Source organism: Neopsephotus bourkii, unplaced genomic scaffold, assembly GCF_033783945.1.
Source record: "Neopsephotus bourkii isolate Nb327-2 ecotype Australia unplaced genomic scaffold, CSIRO-AGI_Nbou_v1 NB_1139, whole genome shotgun sequence".
In the NCBI taxonomy this organism is placed as follows: Eukaryota; Metazoa; Chordata; class Aves; order Psittaciformes; family Psittacidae; genus Neopsephotus; species Neopsephotus bourkii.
The window spans coordinates 4,513,862-4,525,791 of record NW_026901625.1 but is presented as its reverse complement, the minus strand read 5'-3'; the positions used below and the strand labels follow the sequence as shown (position 1 = coordinate 4,525,791).

General features: G+C 56.8%; 2 protein-coding genes across 5 annotated transcripts in view; one reads left to right on the top strand and one right to left on the bottom strand.

Annotated features, from left to right (window-relative positions):
• Positions 1–11,930, bottom strand: part of IGFN1 (immunoglobulin like and fibronectin type III domain containing 1) — a 212,574-nt gene that overhangs the window by 94,967 nt on the left and 105,677 nt on the right. The gene's annotated exons all lie outside the window — the stretch shown is intronic.
• Positions 130–11,894, top strand: TNNT2 (troponin T2, cardiac type). The gene is made up of 17 exons (XM_061363104.1): positions 130–257; positions 2,578–2,625; positions 3,393–3,403; positions 3,513–3,530; positions 4,264–4,293; positions 5,339–5,395; positions 5,904–5,936; positions 6,388–6,423; positions 6,685–6,706; positions 7,583–7,643; positions 7,741–7,857; positions 8,152–8,229; positions 8,338–8,448; positions 8,790–8,899; positions 9,257–9,347; positions 10,335–10,375; positions 11,607–11,894. The coding sequence occupies exons 2-17, from the start codon at positions 2,588–2,590 to the stop codon at positions 11,653–11,655; spliced, it is 903 nt and encodes a 300-aa protein (XP_061219088.1). The 5' UTR covers positions 130–257; positions 2,578–2,587; the 3' UTR covers positions 11,656–11,894.

Genomic DNA, 11,930 nt, shown 5'->3' with positions numbered 1-11,930 from the left:
AATAGCAAATCTCTGAGGCCACACAATAGCTTGGGCTTATATGGGCTCCTGGGGGGGAAGGGGGAGCGGCCGAGGGGGCTGGGGCTGAAATAGCAGCTCACAAGTGTTGCATTCCTCCCTGGGCGCCGGGCACATTCCTGCCGGTGCTGCCCGCCCCGGGGTGGGCGCTGGAGCCCCCTTAAAGCCTCCTGCCCCCAAAGAGCGTTTCCCAGACGCCCGCCAGCTCCCTGGGATCTCGCTGGTGCCCCACGGCAGAGGTAAGGCTGCGGGGGGCACAGGATGCTCAGTGGAAGGGCAGGAGCGATTTGGCTCAGGGGTAATGGTGCTCCCCAGCCAGGAGGTATTTTTGCCGTGAAGGCATTCGCATGGATCAAGCATCCGGACCTTCTCCAGGGGGTTGTATTTGCAACTTGCCCAATGCCCTTTAAAGCACCCCAGGTGGCTCGAGAAGGATTTTGGCTGCTCTGGTTCCAGTGGATCTCACAGATCCCTGTTAACTGTGTCTCTGGAGGGGACAGGAGGGATGTGATGCCCATGTGAGAGCTGGGCCAGCCTGGCCATGGCTCACTGGCAGCCCATAGGGTGGGTTAGAGCTGGGATGCTCCTGTGTATGAAGCAGGAATGGAGCAGAGATGTGAGCTGCACTGGAGTAAATGCTGGGAAAACAACATTCCACAGCTTCAATGGAAAGGTTTATCTGTTTCTGTGCAGAGGATGGATGCGTATTTCCTAGAGACACCTTTTGTGTGTACCCTTTAAGGTTTTGCTGTTGTTCCTTAGCAAATTCTCTGTGGGATCGAGCGATATAGGAGGGAGAAGGTGAATGGAGATGTAGAAATAAGCTTCTGCAAATGCACGTTTGCGCTGTCATGGCTGGGATGGAGTCTCTGCTCTTGTGTCGTGGGAAGTCCTGGCAGCTCAGAGGCCACATGAACCACTTGGCCAAGCTCAGGATAGCAGCACCATGCTGAGCCTGGGGACAAGTAGGGCCAGGAACTGGTGTTCGAGGGGGACAGGACTTGAGGGGATGGTGCTGAAAGGGATTCTTAGGGCCAAGCCCCAGACCCATCAGCAGGAACAAGGATGGCAGAAGCAGGCGATGGAGCTGCCAGGGCTGAGTTCTGACTTCATTTGTCTCCAAAAAGCACCTTCTGAGTCATTGCTCAAAGTGAGATCTGACCACCCCGGGGTATGCGGAGGCACCCCTCCTGCAGCGCAGCTTTCCCATGCGTGTGGATTCCAGCCCTGGATTCAGCATCTCGAGCAGGCGACCCCGCAGCCTGTCCTACCCATCCCGGGTTATAAATGCTCGACAGATGCAGCAGGACCAGTTGTTCCCAGCAGGAGAAGGGAAGCGGCGCTGCTCTGGGAACAGGTGCTTTGGCACATGGGAGTTATTTCTAGAGCTGCATCGCGGCTGGGCTGAGGTCTGGCACAAGCTTGAGCAATGGACAGGCTGTGCAGGGGCCTGGGTTGGTGCCCAGAGCTGCTCTGGGATGCCCAGCATTGCTGCGGGATGCCCAGTGCTGCTCTGGGATGCCCAGCACTGCTCTGGGATGCCCAGTGCTGCTGTGGGATGCCCAGCATTGCTGCAGGATGCCCAGCACTGCTCTGGGAAGCCCAGCATGGCTGCGGGATGCCCAGTGCTGCTCTGGGATGCCCAGCACTGCTCTGGGATGCCCAGTGCTGCTGCAGGATGCCCAGCACTGCTCTGGGATGCCCAGCACTGCTGCGGGATGCCCAGTGCTGCTCTGGGATGCCCAGCACTGGTCTGGGATGCCCAGCTCTGCTCTGGGATGCCCAGCTCTGCTCTGGGATGCCCAGCGCTGCTCTGGGATGCCCAGAGTTGCTCTGGGATGCACAGGGCTGGGGCTGATCATGGCACTGGCCTGTGTAGACCTCTTGGTGGAGCAATGAGTAGAAACCAGATGAGGTGGGAAAATGAGTGGCATCCTCCTGATCACGACTGGGAATGAGCACCTACCCCTGTTGCTGAAGCAGGCTGTGGATTACCCCTTTTAGCTGAGCTCAGCCTCAGGACCAGGAGGGAAACACCCTGGTTGGGCCCAGATCATCCCTTTCTGGGGCACCCTCTGCTCTTGGAGGGCTGGGCTGTGAAGTGTCATCGAGCTCTTGTGCTGTGGCTTGTGCAGGGCTGTAGATCTGAGATAACGGGATGTCCCTGCAAAGGTTCTGTGTCCCAACCGAGCTAAGAATAGTCAGGAAGCCAGACAAGCTGAGCGTTGTAATTGGGCTCTTTTCCTGTGCCCTGAGCAAACACAGCACCCTGAGGCAGCTGGACATGGCTCCTGACAGCAGTTATCAGTGTTGCATGAGGCTGTGTCTAATCTCCTGCTTGCTATTTGGGGTGAGCAGTGATCCTGGGAGAGGAGGGGAGGGGGAACCTTATCTCTGTTGAGATAATGCTGTCAGAGCTGGGGACAGCTCAGGGCCCCAGTGCTTTGGCGAGGAGCAGCATCTCTGTGCCTGTGTCCCTGGTGCTGGAGGACGGGCTGTGCTTGTCCTTATCTCCACTCCTAACCCTCTCCTTTTCCAATCTGCCTTGAATTCTGCTAGATAACCAGGCATGTCAGACTCTGAGGAGGTCATCGAAGAACATGACCAGTAAGTGATGTGTTTTTAAGCAGCTTCTCTTTCTCCTTATTCCCACTTCCCCACAGGGTCACGGTATTGCTTAGAAGTGCCATTTGCCTCCAGCATCCAGCATAAAATCTCCTCACCCCATGCCCATCTGCATCACTGCTGAGACCCCCAGCAGTGGGGAGGCTTGTGTTAGGGGCTGTACCAGCACGCACATAGCAAGGGGCAGCCCTGACATTGGAAATGCTGCAACCTGAATCAGTGAGAGAGAGCTGGGAAAAGCTGATGGGGTTTTTGCTGCCACATCCAGAGCATCACTCCCCAGGGCCTAAATTTGAGGGCAACTTTTGCTGGTGAGGGCTGTTGGGCCATGAAATGCACCCTGGAGAGAAGGGGCTCAATATCTGCCATACGTGGTTACAGGGATTAGTCCAAGCACACCTCATGCTCCTCATCCATCAGCAGAAAAAGCAGATCCGAATCCTTCTCTTATGTTTTAATGCCATGACAGACCTGCATGTCCTGGCAATCAGTGCCCTGTGCCCGGTGTCCCCTGGGCACTCCAAGGACAGACCATGCATCTCCCCCAAGGTCAGGAAAGGACTTTGAGGCAAAGCTGGGATGAGAGATGCCCATTTCTAGGATGAGAGGCTATGGTCACTGGATCTTCTCAGGCTGCAGAATGGTTGCTGTGCCCTGACCACTGCTGAAGTGTCAGTTGAGCACTTTGAATGGCTTGATGGACACACGTGCCCCATTGTGACCCCACAAATCCATGTTGTGCTTTGCAGGGAGCAGGAAGGTAAGAGGATGTGGACCACCTGCACCCTGAGGCTGAAGCAAAGAAATGATCCAATAACCTGCATCTCTTTCCCTTCCCTCTTTCCTGTGTGCACGCCTGCTCTCTGAAGAGGAGTATGTGGAAGAAGGTAGGTGTCTCATCGGTGGTTCTGAGAGCCAAGAGACAAGAGCTGTTGGGTCAGTGTTTTGCTCGGGTGGGTTCCTTGATTGGAAGCACAGAATCATTACGGTTGGAAGGGACATCTGGAGCTCATCCAGTCCAAGGCAGGGCCACTGAGAGCAGGTTACACAGGAATGTGTCCAGTGGGTTTGGAATGTCTCCAGAGAGGGAGACTCCACAACCCCTTGTGATGGGTAACTCATGGCAAAGGAGACCACGCTCTGGATTTCTCCACCTGAAACATCAGTAGGATCAAAACCAGCCTGAGTTTGAATCAGGATCTTTTGTCTGAGTGATCCCTTGACTCAAAGCAGGGATGGGAATGCTGTGCTCAGCACAGGCAGAGGTGTGAGCCCAATAACTCAATGGGTGTTGGAGAATCAGCTGGATGTATGCTCATGATGCTCAAGCACAAAGCTCCAAGTGCCTCAGCCTGATGAAGCAGCAAAGCAGACACGCTGGGGCACATCTGGGCCGTGTGTTTGGGCTGCGTTTGGGAGCTGGGTTTTGCTGAGCCTCTTGCTGCTTCAGGGCTTTGCTGCACAGCAAAGCATCCCAGGCATTAAAAGCAAAGGGACATGCAAAGGGGAAAGCCCTGCAGTGCCGGAGTGCTCATCTCATGCACGCCATAGATACACTCCGCAGCTTCGTGGCATCCAACTAACCTCTGCACTTATTCCTTTCCCTCCTCCCTGGCTCAGAAGAGGAAGAATGGATAGAGGAAGAAGACGGTAGCTATTGCACCTTTCTTTATTTCATCTCTGCACTGCTGCTATGAATATGTCGGTGTGTCTTTTGCCTCCCCCTGGTTGGGAAATGGTTTTCTTTCATTCTTCCACTTCTATCTTTCAGTTCTTGCACTCCCCGCTCCCTGCCCTGCTGTGCTCTGTGTGTCTGCTCCTGTGTCTGTGGCTCCTCTCTTACACCAACCAATGTACTCCTGGTTTGCTGCCTTCTCTTCCTTTCCTTCTCTCTTGCTGGGCGAACACAAGCCTTCCCAGGACCTGTGGGCTCCAGCATTGCTCTGCCTCCAACGGAGGACTCTTGTGGGGATACTGCTCCCTCCAGTGGAAAAATGCTCGCACGGTGTCATAAATACGATTGTGAAGGTGCCGAAGGCACGGTCTCTGATGCCAGCCGCTCTTGTTCTTCGCTGGGGCTAGAGGGGGGCAATAGAAATCACCCCCTTCCCAGCCTGGGCTGTAAGAGCATGATGAGCATAAGAGGGAATGAGGGACAACCCGGGAGGGGCCATGGATCTGCTGATGTATCTGAAGGGGGCCTATAGGGATGGTGGGGATGGACTCTTCATTAGGGACTGTAGTGACAGGACAAGGGGTAATGGGTTCAAACTGAAACAGGGGAAGTTTACATTGGATCTAAGGAGGAAATTCTTTCCTGTGAGGGTGGTGAGGCACTGGAATGGGTTGCCCAGGGAGGTTGTGAATGCTCCATCCCTGGCAGTGTTCAAGGCCAGGTTGGACAGAGCCTTGGGTGCCATGGTTTAGTGTGAGGTGTCCCTGCCCATGGCAGGGGGTTGGAACCGGGTGATCTTAAGGTCCTTTCCAACCCAAACTATTCTATGATTCTATGATTCTATGTGTGCAAGCACAGAGCCTTGGGGAAGGGTTAGAGCAAAGCTCTTTGCTTCTTTCTCTTATGGCTGCATCTCTGCTGGGTCTCTCCCATCTGGCTCCATGCTGCGGTTGCCCTGGGGGTCTGTAGGGAGCCAGGGGAGCAATGGCTGTTGAGCTCACGCTGCCCGTTATTCCACAGGGCAGGAAGAACAGGTAGAGGAAGCGGAGGAGGAGATCGAAGAAACCAAGGCAGAAGGTGAGTGGCGGGTTCACCAGCGAGCTCCCACTGCCTGGCTTTGGGGTACCAAGCAGGGTCTGGGATGTCCCAGCATGGTCAAGAGCACAAAGGGCAGCTCCCACCTGTATTTCCCAGTGAGATGTCAAACCTGAGCTGGCCTTTCCTGATGTACTGAGTGCAACGGCTCTGCAAGCATAAAGATAAGGATGTTTTCTGCTGGTTGGTGTCCAGCTCTCCAAAATAGTGCCAAAAATTAGTTCAGCCTCTTCCACCAGGAGATCCCATAGGGATCCCAGAGCTGGGGTCATGCCCTGGTGTGTTTCACCATTGAAAGACATTCGACTTCATGAGACCTCTTTGGAGCAGATGGGGTGGCCTGATGTGTGCCCCGTGTTGTCATGGCTGGTGGGACAGGCTCAGATCCCAGATGTGCTCCCCTTGCTGGGGTGCTGGGACCCCTCTGTTGGGGTGCTGGGGCTGTCCTCACCCATGGGTGCTCATATTCTCCCCATTGCTTTTGAAACAGAACAAGAAGATGAAACAAAAGCACCAGGAGAAGGTAAAGCAGGAGCAGAGGAGTGACAGTTTCAGCTATTTCGGTCCTGATCCCAGTCCCCCAAGACACGGGGCCCTTGTAAAAGGGTTTTGGTGTTGAATTCATTTGCTGCTGGAGATGATAGAAAATCTGTGGCAAATGGTGCAGAGATGCCCTGGCCCCAGTCCATGCCAGCGCTGTGGAAGCAGCGTGCTTGCAGGAGGGATGGCTTTGTGCTGCCTAGGTAAGGAGTTCACCCAAAATCCAGGAGGAGAAGGTAGCACTACTTGCACCTCTGGGTCCCTCTTGGAGAGGGTCTGTCTGTGTGTTAGGGATGCTCATGAGGGAATGGCTTTCTCCCCCTTCATTCCGGAGGGATGGAGCTGGGTTTAGCAGAGGGGAGCAGCCTGGTGGAACCACCCCACTGTGTCCCTGGTGCTGGCCTCTGGCAGCCAAAGCATCCCGTTTTCCACAGGTGGAGAGGGGGACCGAGAGCAGGAGCCTGGGGAAGGTGAGGTATCCATCCTTGTTGCTCTCTGGGGCGGGAGGCTCTGTCCCTTCACCTGCATACGGAGGTTCCAAACACCTTTCTGCTCAGGCAGGAGCACCAGCGTGTGCCTCTGGTTCTGGCACAGAGCTCATTGCGTGCCTCCTTGCTGGAGGAGGATCCATGGGAGAGAAGGGTGGCTCTGCTCAGTGTGGTGGGGTTTGGGTCAAGGTTGCCTCTGTGACACTGACGTTGTCTTTCTCTCCTGTTCCTGGGGACCTGAAGGTGAATCGAAGCCAAAACCCAAGTAAGTGTCAATGTCAAGAGGAGCTGTGCCAGGGCAGAGGCTCTGTGTGATGGGCTTAGCGCCGTGATCCATACAGGACATGGGACATTGAGGCCTGAAAGCAGGAAAGCAGGGTGGGACATGGAGAGAAAAAGGAGAGAAATGTGCAGACAGACACAGAATAGAAGGGGGACCCTGAGGATGAGCTCTTTTGGCAGTTTTGAAGCATTTTGAGTGTTCCTTGGGGGAGGCTCAGCTGCCCTTTGGCCCTGCAGCTGGAAAAGCCCTGTGTGCACCCCAGCCTGGGGTATGGTCCATGGCACAGCCAGGGTTGTGCTTCTGCAGTGTGTGCCTGGCCATGGATGACATGAGGCTGGAGCTGTGAACCATTACCAGGAGCCTGCAGGTCCCCCTGGACCCCTGCAATGCCGCACTATGGGAGCCAGCTCTGTCCTCAGCCACAACCCCTTCATCTTTATGTGCTCCTATTGAGCATCCCCTGCCCCTCTCAAGCCCAAAGAGGATGAGAGCGTGGTTTCCATCTCCCTGTGCCAGATCACACCGGAGCCCACAGTTCCTCTGTGCTCTGCTGGGTGAGCATTGGGGTGGCTGCCAGCCCCAGGGTGCCTGGCACAGGGTCATGGCCAAGTTGCCTGCAGCTTGCAGAGTTATCCCAGCCATGCGGGCGCCTTGGAGTGCTTCCCGGGAATGCCGCAGGTCTTCCTCCGATGCTGTCCAGCTGATGATGGCCAGCAAGCAGGATTGCACCTCCTTGTCCTCTAAGTGTGCTCACCCTGCATCCCTGGGGACTGTGGTTCAGAGAGGAGGGCTGAAAGGCACCCTCCTGTCCCAGGTACTGGCTGCAGACTCACCCTTCCCCTCCTCACCTTCCTGCAGGGTCTTTATGCCAAACCTGGTGCCTCCCAAAATCCCAGATGGCGAGAGACTGGATTTTGATGTAAGTAGCGCACAAGATGCCCCCCCTGCGAGGTACCCAGCACCTCCTGGAGGGCTTCACTCGTGGGAGCCACCACTGCTGCTTCTGTCTGGTGCAGGACATCCACCGCAAGCGCATGGAGAAGGACCTGAACGAACTGCAGGCTCTCATTGAAGCCCACTTTGAGAGCAGGAAGAAGGAGGAAGAGGAGCTCATGTCCCTCAAGGACAGGATTGTATGTATGCAGCCTTCCCCCAGCCGTGATCCTTCCCCCATGGCCATGACAGAAAGACCTGACACATCCCATGTCCCTGCTAGACAAAGCTTGAGATCTGAGCCAGATTCTGTCCCCCAGTGCCTGGAAAGCTGTTGGCCTGGCTGCTGTGATGCTGCCCATGGTCACTGCTCCACATGCTCTCTTAGAAGACATAAGAGCAGCAGCTCTTCCCTCGGGGCACTCAGAGGGGTCAGGGATGTGTCCCTATGGACAGCGAGGATGCAGTGCCCAAGCCAATGTCCTCTCCTGCAGGAAAAGCGGCGAGCAGAGAGGGCTGAGCAGCAGCGGATCCGCAGCGAGAGGGAGAAGGAGCGACAAGCCCGCATGGCCGTGAGTGGTACCCCCAGGGATGGGGCTCGGGATGCTCCATGGGCAGCTCCAGCCTGGCATGAGCTGCCCATGAGGTCTCTGTCCTGACCCATTTCTGACCCTGGGTAGGAAGAACGAGCTCGCAAGGAGGAAGAGGAGGCACGGAAGAAGGCTGAGGAGGAAGCGCGGAAGAAGAAGGCTTTCTCCAACATGCTGCATTTTGGAGGCTACATGCAGAAGGTGTGATCCTGCCCTGGGTGGTTGCAATGTGGGTGCTGGTGCTCCTGGGAAGGGCTCCACCATGGGCTGGCCTCACAGCACTGTTCTTGGGTCACAGCAGCAGTGAGAGGGCCAAAGTGAGCTGAGAGCTCTGCTTTGAGGATGCTGGTCGGGGTCCAGCCTCACCTCATGGACAGGAATAGGGGTGGGGGTGTCTTGTTCACTATTGCCAAGGTTTCCTTAAGGACCTCATGTGCTTCTGGCATCCCCAAAGCTGAGGGTGTTGGGGCAGAGGTGGGGATGGGGATAGAGGGAAGGCTGGGCAGATTTCCTTACCTGCAATGGGGTGATGGTTTCCTCAGTCAGAGAAAAAGGGGGGGAAGAAGCAAACAGAGAGGGAAAAGAAGAAGAAGATCCTCAGCGAACGGCGGAAGCCCCTGAACATCGACCACCTCAATGAGGACAAGTTGAGGTGAGCACCGGCTGGCCAGGACAGGAGCCCTGCTCTGCAGCAGGATCCTGGGCTGGGGCTGCAGCCCAGACAAGGGGGTGATGGGCTGTGACACCCCAGCGGGGACAGGGGCTGTGTGGCTCTGCCAGGCTGCTGCTGACAGCCGTAGCCATCAGAGGGAGCCACGCTCACACGCATGGGACATGCATGTCCCCGTCTGTCCCAACCTCCCCTATGGCTCTGGTCCATGCGTGGGACTGGCGTTGCCGCATGGGTAACACATCCCCACCTGGGCACAGAGCCTGCACGACGGTGGCATCACTGCCCTGGCCCCTGCCGTGAGCAACATCCCTCTCCTGCACTGACCCCTTCCCACAGGGACAAGGCCAAGGAGCTGTGGCAAAGCATCCGGGACCTGGAGGCGGAGAAGTTTGACCTGCAGGAGAAGTTCAAGCGGCAGAAATACGAGGTGAGCTCAGTCAGCCCCATGTGCCTGGATGCTGCTGCCCCTGCTCCCCGTCGAGGCCATGGGGAGGGGGCTGTCTGACTGACCCTGCTGTCATGGGGAAGCTGCCTGCATTCCCCCTGCGTGCACGGGGTGACAGACACCCAACAGGCTCTGCACTGAGAGCAAAGCCACAACCTCCTCCTTTATGGAGATTTTGTCCTCAATGGACCTGTTGAGGACAAAAACCTCAATGGAGCTGTTGGAGCAAGCGCAGAGGAGGCCACGAGGATGCTCAGAGGCTGGAGCAGTTCCTGTATGGAGCCAGGCTGAGAACACTGGGGCTGTTCAGCCTGGAGAAGAGAAGCTGCGTGGAGACCTCAGAGCAGCTTCCAGTGTCTGAAGGGGGCCTATAGGGATGCTGGGGAGGGACTCTTCATCAGGGACTGTAGTGATGGGACAAGGGGTGATGGGTTCAGACTGAAACAGGGCAAGTTCAGGTTGGATCTAAGGCAGAAGCTCTTCCCTGTGAGGGTGCTGAGGCACTGGCACAGGGTGCCCAGAGAAGCTGTGGCTGCCCCATCCCTGGCAGTGCTCAAGGCCAGGTTGGACACAGGGGCTTGGAGCAAGCTGCTCCAGTGGAAGGGGTCCCTGCCCGTGGCAGGGGTTGGAGCTGGAGGAGCTTTAAGGTCTCCTCCAGCACAAACCAGGCTGGGGTTGTGTGAGCCAGGGTCAAACCAACCCTGGCAAAGCTGAGCACACAGCCATGAACTGCTGGAGGATGTGGCAGGCAGTGCAAGGGGCTGTGTGGTGGCCCTGTGACCTCCCGGCTCCTGGGGGCACATCCTTTGCACCCCAGCAGGCTTCCTGCTGTGCTGCACATCACAGCCCTGCGCCCATGCAAGGGGAGGGAGAGCAGTGATGAATCTGCATCCTCTCCGTGTCCCCCCTCCCTGGCTGGGTGCAGGGCATCCTGCCCGGCCTCAGCACCCGTCTGTGTTTCTCTTGCAGATCAATGTCCTCCGAAACCGTGTCAGTGACCACCAGAAAGTGTAAGTCCCGGGCAGGCTGAGCACCCCTCCTCCTGCCTTTCCCTCCCTGCTCCCCTGGCTCCACTTCCCTCCCCGTGTACCTCCTGCCCCTCTGGTACTCTCACAGAGCCACCTCCCCACTCCTGCCTTCGGGCCCCCTGGTACCCAGTGCTCATGGATCTGCAGGCCTGGCCCAGCATCAGTGCTGCTCTGCTGCTATTGACAGACCCAAACCATTGCCTCCCACCTCCACCAAGCTTCCCCCTGCCCCAGACACCCTGGATGAGCATGGACCCTGGGGACACCCCACCTCTGCATATGGAGCCTTGTGTCCTGGGGGGGTCCTACCAGCCTCCAGCAGCCCCCATCCCTGCAGTGGCTCTGCCCAGCATCTCAAGAGGATGCTGGAGATTCCAGCTTGTGTAGGAAGGGAAATCCCTGTGGGAGCTGTGCAGGACAGCCTGTCCCTGTGCCCATGTTCCCTGCACAGGACAGGGGGGCACCCTTTGTATTAGGGCAGAGGTGGGTGTTCAACTCCCACCCTTGGAGCACCATTCTGCTCTCACATCCCTGCTCTGTCGCCTCACATGAGAGGTGCTCAGCCTGCCCCGTGTGCCAGGTAGCAGCATCTCCCATGTGCTTACACCAAATCTCTCTTCTCTTCTGCCCCATCACGGCCTGTTACTGCAGCAAAGGGTGAGTACAGCTGCTTCCCCAATGCATGTGTGCTGCATGGGGCTAGCAGTAGGGCTGAGGGAGGAGGCAATGCCAAGGATTGGCAGCCAAAGATGCTGTGGTGACCCTCAGGATGACATGCCAGAAATGCCCTTCACTGTCCACCTGAGCTTCCTCTTCCTCCTTCTCTTCCTCCTCCTCTCAACTGATCTGTGCCCCCAGCAGTGTCTGTTCCCCTGGTTCTAGTTAAGGAGATGGGTCCTGACTAACATCACCACAGCTTCTGGTTCTTGAGAGACGGATCCTGCAGCTGCTTTTGTCCCTCTGCCACCAGAGATCCAACCTGTGAAGGATCCTTGGGAGGGAGAAATATGGGAGGGGAATTGGGGGTCCTTAGAGACACCTGCAAAATGCATGAGCTTCCATAGAACCCCAAAACACATGGATGCACTGACTCAGGTTCCATGGGGCAGTAAAAGACCTTCTTCCCCCCAGTGAGCATCAACTGGAGATGACTCGTCCCTCCTTTTATGGTCAATAATGCCATTTTACATGTGCTTTTCTGCTTCCCTCCCAGGTCAAAGGCTGCCCGTGGGAAGACCATGGTAGGCGGCCGGTGGAAATAGATGCTCAGGAGGCGAAGGCGGCTCTGCCATGGGGAGGTGTGCGGCCTTTCGGTCCACCACCATCTGCCTTCCCCATCTCTTGGAGCCAGCACTGCACGCCCTCCCACTGCACAGGGCTTGCCGGGCCTGGCTGCAGGCGCAGCGCTGCCTGCGTGGGCAGATGCTTCACAAGGCACCATTTGCCACCTCCACACCCCCCGCTGATGTTGTGTCTGTAAATAAAGAGAATGGGGACGGGATCAGGGTCTTGTCTCCATCCTGAAGCTCTAAGCCCA